At 41.4% G+C, this 18,763-nt stretch overlaps 1 protein-coding gene across 1 annotated transcript in view; it reads right to left on the reverse strand.

Moving 5' to 3' along the window:
* LOC309560524 (uncharacterized protein) overlaps positions 1-18,763 on the reverse strand; it is a gene marked incomplete at its 3' end in the record, with an annotated part of 174,787 nt that overhangs the window by 83,660 nt on the left and 72,364 nt on the right. The window contains exons 10-14 of the mRNA XM_082264155.1: positions 16,392-16,491; positions 10,140-10,249; positions 8,000-8,167; positions 5,820-5,960; positions 3,603-3,674 (exon numbers count right to left, since the gene is read on the reverse strand). Coding sequence (XP_082120281.1) covers positions 3,603-3,674; positions 5,820-5,960; positions 8,000-8,167; positions 10,140-10,249; positions 16,392-16,491 — 591 coding nt within the window. The remainder of the gene's footprint in view (positions 1-3,602; positions 3,675-5,819; positions 5,961-7,999; positions 8,168-10,139; positions 10,250-16,391; positions 16,492-18,763) is intronic.

Genomic DNA, 18,763 nt, shown 5'->3' on the forward strand with positions numbered 1-18,763 from the left:
CTTTATTTGTATAGATTATTTAGGTTAGAGGTTCAGAAATGCATCCAGTAAGCTAAAAGGACTCAAAAAGATAAATTTTTGTGTGATAAGGTTGTGGTTGAAGCATCCATTCCCTGGTTCTCATATTACATACAGTTTCCAGGGCAGAAAGTAAACAGATTCAGTTTTACTGATTCAGTATACCACATATGCAAAGAATGATTTCTTCCAACCCCTAAATATTAAAATCAACGTCATCAAGATTTTAGAAAACATTGTAAAAGCTTCAGTCAGCAAATACTTTACAAATGATTGCTGACCTTGATGCTTTTTAGATTAGTATTTTTGAGTCTAAAGAAAGGCTCTGACCATTCTTCTGTTTGGAGACGCTGGCAACCAGAGATTTCACAGTGCAAAAAAGCACAATTCACAATGAAACAAACCATTCACATTTGGATTCATTATCTTTTGCCATGCATGGGGTATGCTTTCTAGAGTTGTAGATATTTTCAATGGCCTAATAAGTAAGGAATATACAAATAATTATTATATATTGTTTTTAAGGTAATTTACTTTATTTTCAAAATCTGTACTCAAGCAGGTGGCTTAACAGACAAATTATTGAAGTTTGAAGTTATAACTTCAAACCAGTAATTCCACAGTACATAGATAAATAATAAATTATTAAGTTATAACATATAGCATAATAATATATTATTTTGCTTGATTAAAAAAGTACCTTTTCAGCAGCAGCAGCAGATTCTCCATTTTAACTGTGTGAAAAAACAAGGGATTATGGGTAAACCTTATACCCATAAACCCATGTGTTTTCCTTTTAGTTAGGAGGGCTAGGCTGAAGGAAGCATTTGTCTTTTAGAAACATTCCCCCTTCTATGACATTGCAGTGAGAGGAGAACCTCCACTGCAGTACTTTTATTGGACAACTTGGACCAATACCATTGGTCCAAGGCTCCAAGCTATCCATTGAGCTCAGTGCCTCTGACAAGAAGTCAGAGGCACTGTGAGCTCATCCAATCATTCTGCTGCAAACAGTGTCTGCCAGCTTGTATTTAAACTAAGGTAAGATATTATCTAACAACTATGCACTGGTATTATTAATGTATTGTGTATAAGTATGTTGTAATTTCCTTTCTATCCAGTCCTTGGTCAAGTTTTAAAGTGGCCATACACAACCCAATAAAAGCAAACATTTGTAACATTTATGGATTTATTTAAAATAGTGAGACCATGAGGGGTTGCAGTAATGAGTGCTTCTGAGCATGGGATTATAACCAAGTTAATAGGGTACAAAATGTACTGCTCATGAACTGTTTTTTTCTAACTAATCAAATTCACTGCATTTAAACAGACTTCAACAACTAAACCTAAGTTTTTACTGACATTCTGCATTAGCAATCTCACTGGGCTTAGTGCTAAAAATGATACTCCCTTTCTCTGATAACAAGCTTGACCCAGGAAAATAGTAAGTCTGGATAGTTTAGAAACTAGGGAAACATAAGGATATATTATTGCCTCTAAAGTGCTTACAATGCCACAATGCATCTGGGGGGTTACAAGGCAAGAACCATAGAGAGCACTAGTCAAAAGATAATCTATTTGTCTTGGATGTTTTCATTGGTGAGTTCTCTGTGCTTGAATCTAATGTGTCTGCTCACCTGATATGGCCATTATGATGATTTCAGCTCCCCCTGTTGAAACTATCCAAATATTATGCATTTAATATTATAAAAAATGGAACAGCAGATAGGCTGCATCAACGTGGTTAAAATCAAGTGATCCCTAAGATCCTTTACTTTTTTTGGACTTTACCGGTCCGAGTACCGCCTTCTTCTAACGCCTCAGAGTTAATACTCTCTTCCCCCACAGGCTAAGAGGCAGACTTGGTGTCCCAAACATTTCAATGTGCTACTTAGCTGCACAGCTCTCACAGTTTACAATGTTACATGCAACCTCAGACGTTCCTTTATTGGTACTGCTGGAAATCCCTAACTGGGTTAATGTTCCAGTCTCGGCCCTTCTGTGAATCCCCCCAGCCTCATGCCCCCCTCTCTTAGCCCACTCATGACCCAGAGCTTGCTTCTCTGGGACTTGGTCCACAATTCAGGCAATTTAATGTCCCCCTTTCTCCCTGTCCTTCCTCTCCCCTGGCTTTTGCCTGGTGGCCCACTCATGGCTACTCTCAGGTCTGTCACTTCTTAGGCTGCATTCACACTTGAGTGTAGCGTTTTTTACCTCGTTTTTACCGCGATTTTACTGCGATTTTTACCGCGATTTTTTCAGTCGTTTTTCATTGACATCTATCAAAAACGCTGGTAATCAGCCCAAAAAGAAGCTCATGTACTTTTTTCAGCTACAGGCGTTTTGCAAAACGCTCAGATGTGAACAGGGGCCATTTAAATGAATGGGGTTTTACTTGTTGGGCGTTTTGGAACGTTTTTTTTGAGCGTTTTTGGAGCTGAAAAACACTCAAAAACGCCCAGGTGTGAATGGAGCCTTAAGGTCCAGCACCTTTCCATCCTGGGCCTCCATTGGCGAGACCCACGATGCGCTTCCCCACAGAACAGTTTTGTTATTTACAAATCCAACACTGGATTTCTTCTCTTCACTGTAACTCTTCTTTCCCATTTCAGACAACGATCTTTGAATATGTGTGTCTTCAAGCACCTGGAACCCGGGGCACTATCTCCTCTATTTATTCCTCTTTGACTGTGGGGTTTCATCTCCCTTCCACCTGTACATCTCCAAATAGGAACAGAACTGGGCAGTCTCGATAGATTTAGAGGACTGGAGCAAAGCTTGGTCATCCGTAGCCAATACGGTCACCATGGAGGTGGCCTATAAGGTTCTCTTTTGCTGGTATTGGGTCCCGGCCCGCATAGCTCAATCAAGCCCACCATATAACGATAGATGCTTCAGGGGATGCGGCCAACATGGAGACAAGATTCACATTAGGTGGTCTTGCTTACGTTTGGTGGGATTCTGCTCTAGGGTATGCAACCTCCTCTCAACACTTTTTCATGTACCCTTCCACAAAGAAGCCTGGCATGCACTTCTCCACTGTCCCCTCCCAGACCTCTTCTAATACTAGCAAAAGCTGGCCACCTACTTCTGCCATTGCCAGAGCTTGGAGGAAGCCCTTGGTTGGTTTTACAGAGGTGAAGAGCATTCTGACTACCCTCATGCTGCATGAGAAGATGACCAGTGTACTTCATGACTCTCATGCTAAGTTCCTCAAAGTGTGGAACCCATGGGGGTCCTATGCTCTCCCCACCCTGCCCCAGACCAGCTTGGGTATTCTGGACTGTTCTAGCATACCATCCAACCCAAAGGGCTCTGCTCTCTCCCCTTGTCTAAGCCTACCTTTCATCCTTTTTCATTGTTGTCTTGACTGTTTCTTCTCCTCTCCCCCTGTCCAGTTCTACATCTCTTTTCTTCCCTTTTTATCCTACTTTTTTCTCACTTTTTCTCTTCCCACTCCATCCTCTGCCTCCCTACTCTACCTCTTCACTACCCCCATTTTTTTGGGGGTTTTTTTCAGTTTTTTTTTTCTCCTTCCCCCTCCCCTCCACCAACAGATCACAATCCCACCCTTTTTGACTCACCATGTCTTGGACCTCCAAGTCTAGTTGCTCATTACCACTTCCGGCACTTGTGCAAGGTGCTTCTATTGTTCGCTTTGAAAAATAATATTTTTTGTATTTATGTGAAATGTGATGTTTTATTTCCCTGTGTGAGAGCATTTTGCCTTTCTTTTCCTCAGGCCTGTCATTTGGCATTGTTCAACTCAATAAAAACTATTTACCTAAAAAATGTAACAGCAGATGCTAGAACATGCAAGAAAATTAAAAAATCTAGGTAGACTGGAACAGACTTGAAAATAAAGCAGCAAGATTTCACTGTTGGGGTATCAAGACATACAGTATCTCACAAAAGTGAGTACTCCCCTCACATTTTTGTAAATATGTATTCTATCTTTTCATGTGGCAACTTTTCTTACAATGTAAAGTACTGATTGTACAGCTTGTATAACAGTGTAAATTTGCTGTCCCCTCAAAATAACTCAACACACAGCCATTAATGTCTAAACCGCTGGCAACAAAAGTGAGTACACCCCTAAGTGGGAATATCCAAATTGGGCCCAAAGTGTCAATATTTTGTGTGACCACCATTATTTTCCAGCACTGCCTTAACTCTCTTGGGCATGGAGTTCACCAGAGCTTCACAGGTTGCCACTGGAGTTCTCTTCCACTCCTCCATGATGACATCACAGAGTTGGTGGATGTTAGAGACCTTGTGCTCCTCCACCTTCCATTTGAGGATGTCCCCCGGATAGTCCATCTTTGCTGGTCCATCACTTTTACCCTCAGCTTCTTTAGCAAGGCATTGGTCATCTTAGAAGGTGTGTTTGGGTTCGTTATCATGTTGGAATACTGCCCTGCGGCCCAGTCTCCGAAGAGAGGGTGTCATGCTCTGCTTCAGTATGTCACAGTACATGTTGGCATTCATGGTTCCCTCAATGAACTGTAGCTCCCCACAGCCGGAAGCACTCATGCAGCCCCAGACCATGACACTCCTACCCCCATGCTTGACTGTAGGCAAGATACACTTGTCTTTGTACTCCTCACCTGGTTGCCACCACACACGCTTGACACCATCTGAACCAAATACGTTTATTTTGGTCTCATCAGACCACAGGACATGGTTCCAGCAATCCATGTCCTTAGTCTGCTTGTCTTCAGCAAACTGTTTGCAGGCTTTCTTGTGCATCATCTTTAGAAGAGGCTTCCTTCTGGGTCGACAGCCATGCAGACCAATTTGATGCAGTGCGCAGCATATGGTCTGAGCACTGACAGACTGACCCCCCACCCCTTCAAACTCTGTAGCAATGCTGGCTGCACTCATACATAAATTTCCCAAAGACAACCTCTGGATATGACGCTGAGCATATGCTTTGCTTGACCATGGTGCGGCCTGTTTGGAGTGGAACCTGTCCTGTTAAACCGCTGAATGGTCTTGGCCACTGTGCTGCAGCTCAGTTTCAGGGTCTTGGCAAACTCCCTATAGCCTAGGCAATCTTTATGTAGAGCAACAATTCTTTTTTTTAGATCCTCAGAGAGTTATTTTCCATTAGTGTGCATGTTGAACTTCCAGTGACCAATATGAGAGAGTGAGAGCGATAACACCAAATTTGACACACCTGCTCCCCATTCACACCTGAGACCTTGTAACACTGACACCGGGGAGGGAAAATGGCTACTTGGGGGGGTACTCACTTTTCTTGCCAGTGGTTTAGACATTGATGGCTGTGTGTTGAGTTATTTTGAGGAGACAGCAAATTTACACCGTTCTACAAGCTGTACACTCATTACTTTACATTGTAGCAAAGTGTAATTTCTTCAGTGTTGTCACAAGAAAAGATAGAATAAAATATTTACAAAAATGTGAGGGGTGCACTCACTTTTGTGAGATACCGTATAAGAAAGCAAGGGCTAGTTCAACCTACCAGGCCCCAGGTAGAGCATTACTTTTGGGCTGAATGATATTTTTTTTCCTACTTTTCCTACAATCTAAAATTAGTTTCTTTTTTCTCTCAAGACTAGTTTCCATAGAAGAAATTGATAGTGAATCTTCAGTTTTTTATGCCAACACGTGTTTATCTTAAAATATTTACTACAGAAACAAAATATAATTGTACTTCAGTCTTTTATTAAACACAGAATTAAATAGTTGGCTGATTCTTTGGAGTTGTATAAAAACATAGAGTATCAACTGTCAGTCACTTGTTGAAAGTCCATACAATCGAGAGATTAAAGGTAGGCATCATTGTCATATCCCATCATTGCGGTCACTGTTGGGATCTCTACAAAGTCCTTTTCTGTGGTAGTGCCAGGCATGTGTTTATATCGCTCTCCGCGGTGTTGGGTTAATGCTGGTCCCCAGTTGTCTGCAGCTCTGCAAGTCTTCAGAAACAATGAAAATATAAAAGATAAGTTATATTCAAGTTATTAGCTGAATAATTATTACCTTTTAAAAGCACTTTTGTAAACAGGATTGCTATTGCATACAAAAAATAAGCGGGGTGACCCCAGAATCGCAAAGCGACTAACATAATACGGCTCAAAGTGATGCTATAATTTAGATGTAAATGTATTGTAAAGGGGTAAAGTAGGGATAGAAATCTATGTTTGGCTCAATGGTAAAAGTTTTAGAGTAGGTTTATTTGTTGGTCTGGCAATACTAAAAGCTCAGTCATGTGGGAGTAAGGTGACATAGGTACTATTGTTTATCATATGATAACATGTGTGAATTTCATGAAACACTCCTACATCTTCAGTTGCTTATGCCTCGTACACACAATGAGAATGAACATCCTTTTTTTTTTCTCATATCTAAAACATATTATTAGAGTGATGAAAATTCCCGTAAAACAGAATATAACTTCCCACGAGGATGTAATGTATTGTATTGTAATGTATTCTTTTGTTTCTGAGCATGCTCAGTCTTCTTCACTTGATTTTTTATGAATGAATACTGTACTGATTAACCTCCCTGGCGGTATGATTGTTTCGGATTTTAGGTGCTGAAAGCGGTACCATTATTTTGCATGTAATTCTTAATGATGAGCAGCCCAAAAAAACTATTTATATATATATTTTTTTTTACTCTACGTTCTTCTTTATAACATCTCGGTTATGATAAAGTTTGAAACGCAAAATCATAAATTATAATATAATAAATACCTATAAATAAGGTAAAGTATGTATGTGTGTGTATATATGTATATGTGTGTACATATGTGTATGTATGTATATATATATGTATACATATATCATATATATATATGTGTGTGTGTGTATAGGTACAGTAAATCTGCAGGAAAGGGCACTTGGGGGCAAACTAATGTCAATTTATTTTATTTTGTATTGTAATCAGTGTGTTTGTGTGTATAACTTTTTGAATTTGCCGCCGGTTCCACCCCCCTGCGAGCGTCACGTCGCAGGAGATGGAAGCCGGGGCTCACAAGCATCGGGCGGAAGATCCGGCCGTCGCACACCGCCGGGATACATCGTTGGATCATGGGGATAAGGTAAGTAACCCCTCTTTCAGGATCCAGCGATGCTCCTGGCGGTACCCCGAGTGTGGCTCGGGGTTACCGCTAATTGCACTGAAATTTAACCCAGAGCCACACTCGGGAATACCGCTAAGGAGGTTAAACCAAAAATGTGCGTTCTGGTATCGTACAAGTACAATTTTCGTGTTTGTCCCTTTGGATAATTTCGCATGAACTGTCATAATCAGCTGTCGAAAGCTGTATACTAATGATCAGATTATGGGATGATTGCTCAGAAAGCAGTGTTTTTTGTCCAATTTTCTCATCGTGTGAATGTCTAAACTTTATAGGGAGGTTAAGTACATTTAGTCAGTGCAGCAATACTGCAGTGCAAAGTGTTGTCAATCTAACAGTGCAGCATACTGGTAGGAGGAGAGCACAAAATGATAGCCTCATTGTGATGGAGCTTTTTCATGATCCAGTCAGGATCCTGCCACCAGGTCAGCAATTATCTGTAATGCTTAACTGCAGGGAGTAACATTTTGGCAATTTGTGTTGTCGGTCAGAGGTGTGTGAATCACTAGACGGCTGAACAAATATTTTGGCAGGTAGACACTAAGGTATATACTTCCATTATATTTGACAGCTTGTCTGAAGTTTGGTTTTACACATTTAGCCATGCAATGGGAAACCTGTTCATATGATCCAACTAGATCTGACTAGGGATGAGGTTTGGGTAGAGATTGAGCAAAAAATGTTACCCTAACACAGCATATTTGCAATTTGGCTAACAGGTGAACAAACTAGCCAGCTTGTTTGCCTGCCTAAAGCCCGGGCTGATATTTGTACACAAATGACATAATGAAGCAAGGAGAACAAACAAATGTACACAGATGATATACTGCCATTATGTAATATATTAATATATGGTTATACTTAATCACTTACTTGTAAGATGTTTCCTTTTGCTTGAATAATTTTAACTAAAGCTATAATAGGAATCCATATTAGGCAAAAAGAGATCATACACCAGCCCAGAGATGCTCCCCAAACAGGATATTTGATAGAGCCATATGAAGGAGCTTCAAAAGTAATGAGTGACCACAAGAGTATAGCCTGCAAAAATATACGGGAAAAAATACTTGAATGATTTTGTATGTAAGAGATGTGCATTGAATCGCAGGACTACATGTTTAACTATCTAGGCCTGGTGACAAATACACTAAATTGTCAAAAGTATTGAGACGCCTGCCTTTACATGCACATGAACTTTAATGGCATCCAAGTCTTAGTCCATAGGCTTCAATATTGAGTTGGCCCACCATTTGCAGCTATAATAGCTTCAACTCTTCTAGGAAAGCTGTCCAAAAGGAGTGGGTCTGATTGGGAATAATTGACCATTCTTCCAGAAGCGCATATTGTGAGGTCAGGCACTGCTGTTGGAGGAGAAGGCCTGCTCACAGTTTCTGCACTAATTCATCTCAAAGGTGTTCTATCGGGTTGAGGTCAGAACTCTGTGCAGGCCAGTCAAGTTCCTCCACTCCAAACTCGCTCATGCATGTCTTTATGGAACTTGCTTTGTGCACTGGTGCACAGTCATGTTAGAACAGGAAGGGGCCATCCCCCAACTGTTCCCGCAAAGTTGGGAAAATTAAATTGTCCAAAATGTCTTGGTATGCTGATGCCTTATGAGTTCCTTTCACTGGAACTAAGGGGCAAAGCCCAACCATTGAAAAACAACCCCATACCATAATCCTTCATCCACCAAATGATTTGGACAAGTACAAAAAGCAAGGTCCATGAATACATGGATGAGTGAGTTTGGGGTAGAGGAACTTGATTGGCCTGACCTCAACCCAACAGAACACCTTTGGGATGAATTAAAACAGAGGCTGCGAGCCAGGCTTTCTTGTCCAACATTAGTGCCTGACCTCACAAATGCACTTCTGGAAGAATGGTCAAAAATTCCCATAGACACACTACTAAACCTTGTGGACAGCCTTCCAAGAAGAGTTGAAGCTATTATAGCTGGAAAGGGTGGGCCAACTCAATATTAAACCCTATGGACTAAGACTGGGATGCCATTAAAGTTCATGTGTGTGTAAAGGCAGGCATCCCAATACTTTTGACAATGCAGTGTATGTGTCATTAAGTAAAAGATATGTAAACAAGCCATACACGTAAAAGAAGAAAAAAGCCGCTCCTCTCCCTCTGGCCATGTTGCCAAATGCTTTTCGATTGTTAGAACTGTTCCCCCCAGTCCACTGGAAAATGAAGGCCCCTTTCACACGGGCGCACCGTCCGACAGAGTCCGTTCTGCTCAGCGCGGGATAGCTCTGCCGATCCTCGCTGAGCAGGCGAATGATAGCTCCATCTCCGCTCTGTGTGCAGAGACGGAGCTGTCAGATCCCCGCTGTCCTCTATGGGGAGATCGGATGAGAACGGACCGCCTGTCCGTTCTCATCCGATCCCGTCTGATCTGATCCTCCAGATGGATGGAAAATAGGGTTTCCATCCGTCCGGATTTCATGCACAGTATCAGAATCAGATAGCAGCGGGTGTCAGTGGAGATGTCTCCGCTGACACCCACTGCCCCATAGGGATGCATGGGGCATCCAATCAGGTCCGCCTGAAAAACTGACAGGCGGTTCGGATGGGATGGCCCATGTGAAAGGGGCCTAACACTCCCAGAAGTGTTGGTTTAACAGTGGACATTTTAGAGATCATTGCTATCAATCAGTGGCCAGGCTTTGGGAAAGGTATGTCTTTTTACCAATCTTTTTACTAACTAACAGGGTTGCTTAATCAGTATGCATGTCCTAAATACTGGTATATCAGGGGCATGTCAAAATTCTCGACTTTGATTAGAAGTCAAGATTTACATATTCTCTGTGGAGAGGAACAACAGTTAATGCAGCTCCTCTGTATGTTAGAAATGGTCTTGCAGCTTTCTATACCAGCCATAGCACAAAGGAAAGAACTTGTTGGGAAGATTTGGGATTTACTGCAAAATTGTAAGAAAATGTTTTGTATAAATTGTAATAACATCTTTTCCGCAAGCCTCAATGTTTTTTTTTTTTTTACTTACCGTTAACAATAATGGCGATACAAAGAACCAGCATGTTCTCCACCATAACCAAAAACACCAATGCTTCTTCCCAATCATCATTTCAATGTCCTCAATAAATCGATTGCCACCTGAAAGTATATATTTTTAAGGTTAGAAAACTGACACTGATCTTATTTTAACATATTTTATCAACTGTTCCTAATTTCCAGAAGATCTCTATTTTTACAACTTATCACCAGCAGGTCAGAGGTGATGTCAGTGTCACACTGGTCATCTCTATCACAAACTATCCCTTATTCAAAACTCTGTAAGAGTAAGAAACATAATCAGCCCCACAGGCTCTAGAAGCACATATTACTCTGAATTTGGATTGCCAGTGCACCCTAAAAATCACAGATTTCACCAAAAATGTAAGAGTGTGTGTTTATATGTTTTCTAATACTGGCTAAGGATTAAAGATACGTAAATTGCATTGCCACTGGTGAATCCAATAGTCCTTAAGGACTACTTATCAGTTTACTTCCAACACTGGAAAAGCTATAGCCCCAAGCCCCTAAGTGCCCTCCAGTCACCCAATCTAATCCAAAGGAAATTCTTCTTTTAAGATCATAGTGGGTTATGTGGCTAGAAATACAGAACTAACTTCATAAAGAAGTTGTAGAAATCCTTATTAGATGACATTCTAATTAAAATATCCTAAGAATGTGTAATACTCCCTAATAAGAGTAGTGACAGCACACAGGGGGCACTGAAGCTAGCTAAAAAAAGATTAAAAGAAATAGCAATTTATGGGAAGGATTAGAAGCCAAAGAAAGCACAAATACTGTACCTTATGTTTTAAATTTGGTGAAATATAATGATTTAATGTTATCTCAAACTGTCCTAAAGACAGCTAGATAACATCTGTCTCAAATCAGAGTTGGGATATAGTATCCCATTTCTGCAAATAATACATGTTATATTGATTTTATTTAAATTTAAAGTGAAGTAAAAACCTTTAGTGTGTATCTCCCCCCCAGCCCCCCTTTATACATACTTGAGCATGATCGCGATCCAGCGATGTGCATGAGAGCAGCTGCTCTCCTGACTCTCTCCTTCCTCATTAGCTCAGACACAACAGCGGGAGCCACTGGCTTTCATTGTTATCAATCACTGGAGTGGGGGACGGAACTGAGAACTATGTCTTAAGGACACACAGAGAGTGGGGCTTAGGAGCGAGCACGCACGTGTGCTCCCATAGCGCAAGCATCTTGCAATGGGGCCACGCAGTGGGGGGGAGGAGCCAGGAGCGCCAGTGGGGGGCCAGAAGAGAGGAGGTGTGGGGCTGCTCCGTGCAAAACTATTGCACAAAGCATTTAAGTATAACATGTTTTGGGCACCAGTTCTTAAAAAGGATATTGGGGAACTGGAGAAAGTGCAGAGAAGGGCAACCAAACTGTTAAGAGGCATGGAGGAGCTCAGCTATGAGAAAAGATTAGAGGAACTGAATTTATTTTCTCTTGAGAAGAGGAGATTAAGGGGGGATATGATCAACATGTATAGATACATAAGGGGTCCATATAGTGAACTTGGTGTTGAGTTGTTCACTTTAAGGTCAACACAGAGGACAAGGGGGCGCTCTTTACATCTAGAGGAAAACAGATTTCATTTCCAAATACGGAAAGGTTTCTTCACCGTAAGAGCTGTGAAAATAAGGAATAGACTCCCTCCAGAGGTGGTTCTGGCCAGCTCACTAGATTGCTTTAAAAAAGGTCTGGATTATTTCCTGGGTGTACATAATATACAGTAAGTGGGTACTAAAATTTTTTTTTTAGGTAAAGTTGATCCAGGGAATATCCGATTGCCTCTCGGGGGATCAGGAAGGAATTTTTTTCCCCTGCTGTAGCAAATTGGATCATGCTTTGCGGGGTTTTTTCGCCTTCCTCTGTATCAACTGTGGGTATAGGATTGTGTATATGGGATTGTATGGTAGGGTTTTCAATACTGTTTTTTTTTTTACCCTCACTTTTATTCCTGGTGATGTTGGGAATTTATTAGAGAGGGTAAATCTCCCTAACGTGGAGCGATAGGGGTTCTAACCCCCTATCGCTCTAACCCAACCTAAAAAAAAAGTTTTTAATTTAAATAATGAAAATATATGACATACTACCAGATGCTACCAGCAGGTGGCAATACTTTGGCACTGTTTTTTACTAAACCTAAACTGTGTTCCAAAATCACACCCAAACAGTTCGCTATTGGAAAAAACTTTTATTTTGTGCACATTTTACAATCTGCATTTTTTGGTAAAAAGCTACTTAAGATTCTCAAAACATTGTAGATTTACTAAAAGAAAATAGATTGTGCACTATGCAAGTGCAGTTGCGCTCTGCAGGTGCAGTTGCTCCAGAGCTTAGTAAATGAGAGGAGGTTCTGCTAAGTTCCATCATCATGTGCAAGCAAAAATGCTGTTTTTTTTTCTTTTCCTTACATGTGATTGGGTAATCTTTGCAAAGTGAAACTTCATCTCATTTACTAAGCTCTAGAGCAACTGCACTTGCAGAGTGCAACTACACTTGCAACGTACGCAGTCTATTTGTCTTTACTAAATCCACCCCGCATATACATTTTTAAAAAGCAGTGACTCCCCCCAAACAATGAAGAATGACAGCTTCCACAATTACCAGTAGAAGGCGATTTAAATGGCTTTACAGTTATTATGTTTCGAGGTAAATGTAAATTAGAGACCTCTCACTCCAGTGTGCACAATGAAACCCAATATATGTTTCGCAATCATTCTTTACAGCCATGTTCCTGCCCTATGTGCGCATTTGTGTTTGGGTGTGTGTGCACACAGTGACGTTTTTTTTTATTTTCTTTTATACTTTATTGCTTTCAAAAGGGGGCTAACAAACTCCTTATATGGTAGCATTGGGAAGGTGAGAAATACTCTTTATAGAAACATTGGGGGCCTCTCCTGCCCTAGGCTCTATCTGATCATGCACAGACTTGATCAGCTGTTTACCTGGCATTGTAGCTTGGGTACTGACAGCTCTGAACCTGGAAGTGCTCAGAACTAAGTGGTTCCAGGTTCGCTCTCTGCAGAGGACATTTGAAAAGGGCTATTCCTTGATGTCCTTGCCATTCTGACAGGTTTTAAGCCTCGTACACACGCGTCGAAAATCGGCAGGGAATTTTCGTCCGACGACCGATCCGCCGATTTTCGGCTTGTTTGTATGATGCTTCCGACAACCGACTCCGACTTTTCGGCCGAAAAAAATCTGGTGTGCAGGCTATAAAATTTTTGTCCACCATCAAAACACATCCGATTTTCGTGCAGTCAGTACAGATTTCGACAGGGAAAAATCTTATGAGCAAGACTGGGCATGCTCAGAGAAGAAAGAACACAAAGAAAGCTAACCAACACATGACATCACTTCTGAAGTAGAATTTTGTCGGGCGAGAAAATTCGTGTGCAATCTAGGCACATTCCAACCAACAAAACACAACTCTGGACTAAAGACGGATGATCGGTCGGCCGATAATCGTTGCGTGTGTACTAGGCTTTAGATTCCCAGGAGGAATGGGAGTGCCATGAGCTTGTTGTGACCCATTAAGGACCTTGGGCATTTAGATATCTCAAAGGTCCCTAACTAGTTAAAGTGTAACTATGGGCAAAATTAAAAATTACATACATGTTCTTTAACAGACTAACAAAAGTGTCAGTTAGTGGGTTGAGACAAACCTTATCCCACTGGCAGAAGTATGTAGAATGTACCTATATCCCTAAAAGAAAGCAAATTCCTGTTACTGTAACTGCTTAAAATTCATTGGCTTTAGTTTGTTATTCACTTATGTAAAGTCCTAAATCTAAATCTACTAGTTCCTTCAGCACCACCCTCTCCACGGGTTGACAATCCTGCTGTCCAAGGGTGGCTATGCTGTTCTTCCACAGATACAGTACAGTGCAATAATATAGACACTCTAAGACTGGAAGTGTGTTATTGGCCAGATCACCAGGTAAAAATAAAGGACACAAAAGACTAACAAAAATGTATTCTGTCACCACATCTAAGGCTTGCTACAACCCAATATAATACATTTTTCTTTTTGGGTTTAGATGTGCCTTAATTTTGATAAGCAAAATAAAATTCCAAATGGAAAAAGTTGCACAAATATTAGGCACAAAAGTGTCAGCAATTGGTGAAAAATAAAGTGAATATAATATAAGTGACAGCAATGCTTAATGAGTACTTAAAGTGAAACTACTAAACAATATCTTTCTTCTCCAAAAATAATTCATACATATCCATGACTTAATGATCCTGTAATCTATGTTCTAGGAAATCATTTATTTCTCTGTGTTTCTACCTTCTTGTAACGTCTTACACGTTTTACACAAGACTCTCCTTTTCCCCCTCACTACTGTTTGTTTGGAATGAGCAGTACACATTAGTTGTGGCCATGTGCACTGCAAATCCCATAGTCCATACTCCATAATCCATCTCCAGAATAAACAAGAGAGGGTGGCTACATTCCTACATACAGTGGGGCCATAGGGAATGAACATAGCCACCCTCTAACAGGAAATCAGATTACAGCAGCAAAAAAAAGGAAAGGACATTGGAGGCTGAGAGCAATTGAAGGGGCTTTTTTGAGTTAAGTGTGCATACTTAAATAGATTATTTTTAAAATCCAGAGCTTAGTTTCACTTTAATAACAATAAATAATGCCTATGGAGTAAGGAATGGTTAAAGTGATTGTAAAGGATTGTCTTTTTTTTTAGATAAAAATAACAAACATATTATACTTACCTGCTCTTTGCAGTGGATTTGTACAGGGCAGCCCAGATCCTCCTCTTCTCGAGTCCCTCATCGGTGCTCCTAGCCCCTCCCTCCTGTTGAGTGCCCCCACAGCAAGCAGCTTGCTATGGGGGCACCCGAGCTGATTCACAGCTCTGTGTATCTATTCAGCCACGGCCCAGCCCCACCCCTTTCTCTCCTAATTGGTTGACTGACTTTGTTTGACAGCAGCGGGAGACAACGGCGCCACACTGCTGTCTCAGCCAATGAGGAGGGGAGTCCCGGTCAGTCAAAACACTCCTGCAACATCGCTGGATCTAGATGGGGTTAAGTTAAATATTTGGGGGGGCTGAGGGGGGCTGCTGCACACATAGAATTAATTAGGAAAAAAAAACTTCTGCCTTTACAACCACTTTAAATGCCTTATCAGTTTTTTTTTTTTGCTTATCCCAGAGACACAATAGAAAGTGAAAAGAACTCTCTAGAATGTTAGACAGTTTTCAGCAGAATAAGTTGTCCTGCTGGTAGATTTACCCCACTCCCTTTTCAATGACAACTGTAAAATTTTTGGATTTTGGATCACTTTTTGTCCTAAAAGTAATAGTCACAAGGACAAATACTAAGCACAGATCTCCCCAGTGGGAAAGACTGACAGCAAAAAAAACCTGACAGGTCAAATGCCTATCCAACTCCCCAAAAATTGTTTTGGCTTTAAATACACTTGAAAGCTAACTTCCATGTTTCCAAAAACTTTAAATACCGTATTTCTGGGCGTATAACACGCATTTTTCCCTCCTGAAAATAAAGGGCAAATCATGTGTGCGTGTTATACGCGGATATTTTACCTGGCTGCCATATAGGGGAAGGGGGGAGCGAGCGCTGATTACACAGAGCCGGGATCTCCTGTTTACTTGGCGCTCGCAGTCACACACAGTCCCGCCTCCTAGGATAGACGTCACATGCCCTGGCATTGGACCAGTGTTTTGTCTATAATAATAGGAGCCATTCCATAAGACAGAGTGATTTAGATCTGACCAGGAACTCACAGATCCGCCATCTTGCTACGCCCAGAAATATAGTTAATTGTAGGTGTAGCAAGATGGCGGATCTGTGCCCCCCCAGGATTTAAATGCTCTCTCCCCACTGTTCTCCCTGGTGCTCCGGCTTGTTGGTGGTTCCTTTGCCATCCTCATATACTGTACAATGCAGGTCTATTGGCTCTGCAATGTACTTGATGACCTAAGCCTGCAGCCACTGGCTGGGAGAGCCATGAAGAAAAGGCTTTGTATGGTCACATAGCATGGGGGGAGACTTTGAGAACGAATAAATAAAAGTATGTAAAATAAATAAAAGTATGTCTTCCTGATACCCCAGGCAAAAAACAAGCAAGTAACCCTTTTTCTTTTCCTGGGAGTTAAACTTTACCTATCTGCAGAGGTATTTGACAATCTCTGGTGCATATGAATAGAGAACATTTTTAATAAATTACCATAAATCCAGCAAATTCCCACTAGTTCCAGCACTGCAGCAAAGAGAAGGGCCCATCCACCGCAGAAATAGTCAATCATATTTACCCAGAAAATTCCTGACTGCAGAAAAAAGCAATAATTATTATAAACATGTTAAAAGATATCAATTAAAATGAATTAAGTATAGTTTGCAAATATGACTTTATGTTTGTGTGGGGTCAGGCAACTGTCCTGGGAACTAAAAACTGAACAGAAAGACGGCTACAATGCGGCTCTCTAGTTCTGGGAGTGTAGCCATGGATGTCCTCCAAAAACACGCCTCCCGCACGCCTTCTGCATGCATTCCTTTGCTTACACACTGTCACTGTGTGAGGAAAGGAGAGCCACTAACCGACTGACGGGGGACATTTACACTGATAATCAGGGCACGGATTATCAGTGTAGCCCAATTAGCGCTCATCAGTTGAGCTTATCAGTGCCCATCAGTGGTGCCTATCAGTGCCCATTAGTGCAGCCTCGTCATTACCTCCTCATCAATGCCCATCAGTGAAGCCTCACCAGTGCACATCAGTGTAGCCTCACTAGTGCCCATCAGTGCAGTCTCACCAGTGCCCATCAGTGCAGTCTCACCAGTGCCCATCAGTGCAGCCTCATCAGTGCACACTAGTGCAGCCTCATCAGTGCACGTCAGTGCCGCCTATCAGTGCCCATCATTGCAGCCTCATCAGCGCACATTAGTGAAGAAATAAAATTACTTATTTGCAAAAAAAGAAAAAAAACTGAAACTAAGAAAAAAACATTTTCAGAAAAATTTTCAGTATTTTTTGGTTTGCTTAGCAAAAAATAAAATTTACCAGTGGTGATTAAACATCGCCAAAAGAAAACTCTATCTGTCTCAAAAAAATGATAAAAATTTCAGATGCGTAGTGTTGCCATTTAACCACTTAAGCCCCAGCCCTATTTCGGACACTTTTTGTTCACACGTTAAAACCAGTATTTTTTCCTAGAAAACTACTTAGAACCCCCAAACATTATATATATTATTTTAGCAAAGACACTGGAGAATAAAATTTCGGTCATTGCAATAATTTTTGTCACGCGGTATTTGCGCAGCGGTCTTTAAAGCGCCATTTTTTTTTTAAATTTTGAAAAATCACATTTCACTGCATTTAAAAAATACTAAACAGTAAAGTTAGCCCATTTTTTTTGTATATTGTGAAAGAACATGTCACGCCGAGTAAATAGATACCCAACATGTTACGGTTTAAAATTGCGCCCCCCCCGTGGGATGGCGACAAACTACGGTCAATAGAGATCTCAATCTGCGACGCTTTAAATTTATTTAACGGTTACCAGTTTAGAGTTAGAGTGTAGCTCTTTTTTTAAAATTATTGCTCACGCTCTGGCGATCGCGGCGATACCTCACATGTGTGGTTTGAACAGCGATTTCATTTGCGGCTCGACTTGCGTATTACGTTTTTTTTTGTGCGCGAGCTAACGGTGACGGGGGCGGCTAAATTTTTATTTTTTTTTCCCATTTATTTTATTTATTTTTTTAACTTTATTACAGTTTAAAAAAAAATAAATAAATCTGATCACTTTTATTGCTGTCACAAGCAATGTAAACATCCCTTGTGACAGCAATATGTGTGACAGGTACACTTTATGGAGGGATCGAGGGTCTAAAAGACCCTAGACCCCTCCACTACACTTCCCTGTATGCAAAACGCCAAAAACGGCGTTTTTGCATACAGCCGATTTTCAAATTTGCCGCCTTTTGCAGCACGTCACTTCCGGGTTACGTCAACGGAGACCCGATCGATGCATCGGGACTCCATCCAGCCGGCGGACGCGCCGGCTGGGTGCTCGGGGCTCCCGGTGGGACGGGAGCCCCGAGCAAAGCCACGGAAGGCGGCGGGAGGGGGGGGGACGTCCCCTCCCACCCCCCCGGGTACCGATCGAGCGGCTCCCGAGCCGCATCGGTCGGTACCGATGGAAAGCCAACCATCGGCTTCAAACCACGGTACCGGGATGGTGTCTCTAGCTAGAGGCATCATCCCGGTACACTACCGCAAAGTTTACCGACGTAGACCTACGTTAGTATGCGGTAAGTGGTTAAAGTGCGACAGCACTGAAAGCTGAAAATTGCCTTGGGCAGGAAGCGGGTTAAAGTGCCCTATATTGAAGTGGTTAAAGCAGAACTCCACTCTCTCAATCAACATGAACTATTGATGATACTTATGCAGTTAGCATTAGTAAATGGATAGAAAAGTATGTCATATTTACTTGTTTTAAACTTTTTTTTACATTTCTTTGGTTACTTCCTGGTTTCCAGGCCTAGGCAAATTGTGTCATACATCCCAGGAGTCTTCACGAGGGGAGGAGGGGCACC

This window comes from Pelophylax lessonae (genome assembly GCF_965119305.1).
Source record: "Pelophylax lessonae genome assembly, chromosome: 7".
Taxonomy (NCBI): Eukaryota; Metazoa; Chordata; class Amphibia; order Anura; family Ranidae; genus Pelophylax; species Pelophylax lessonae.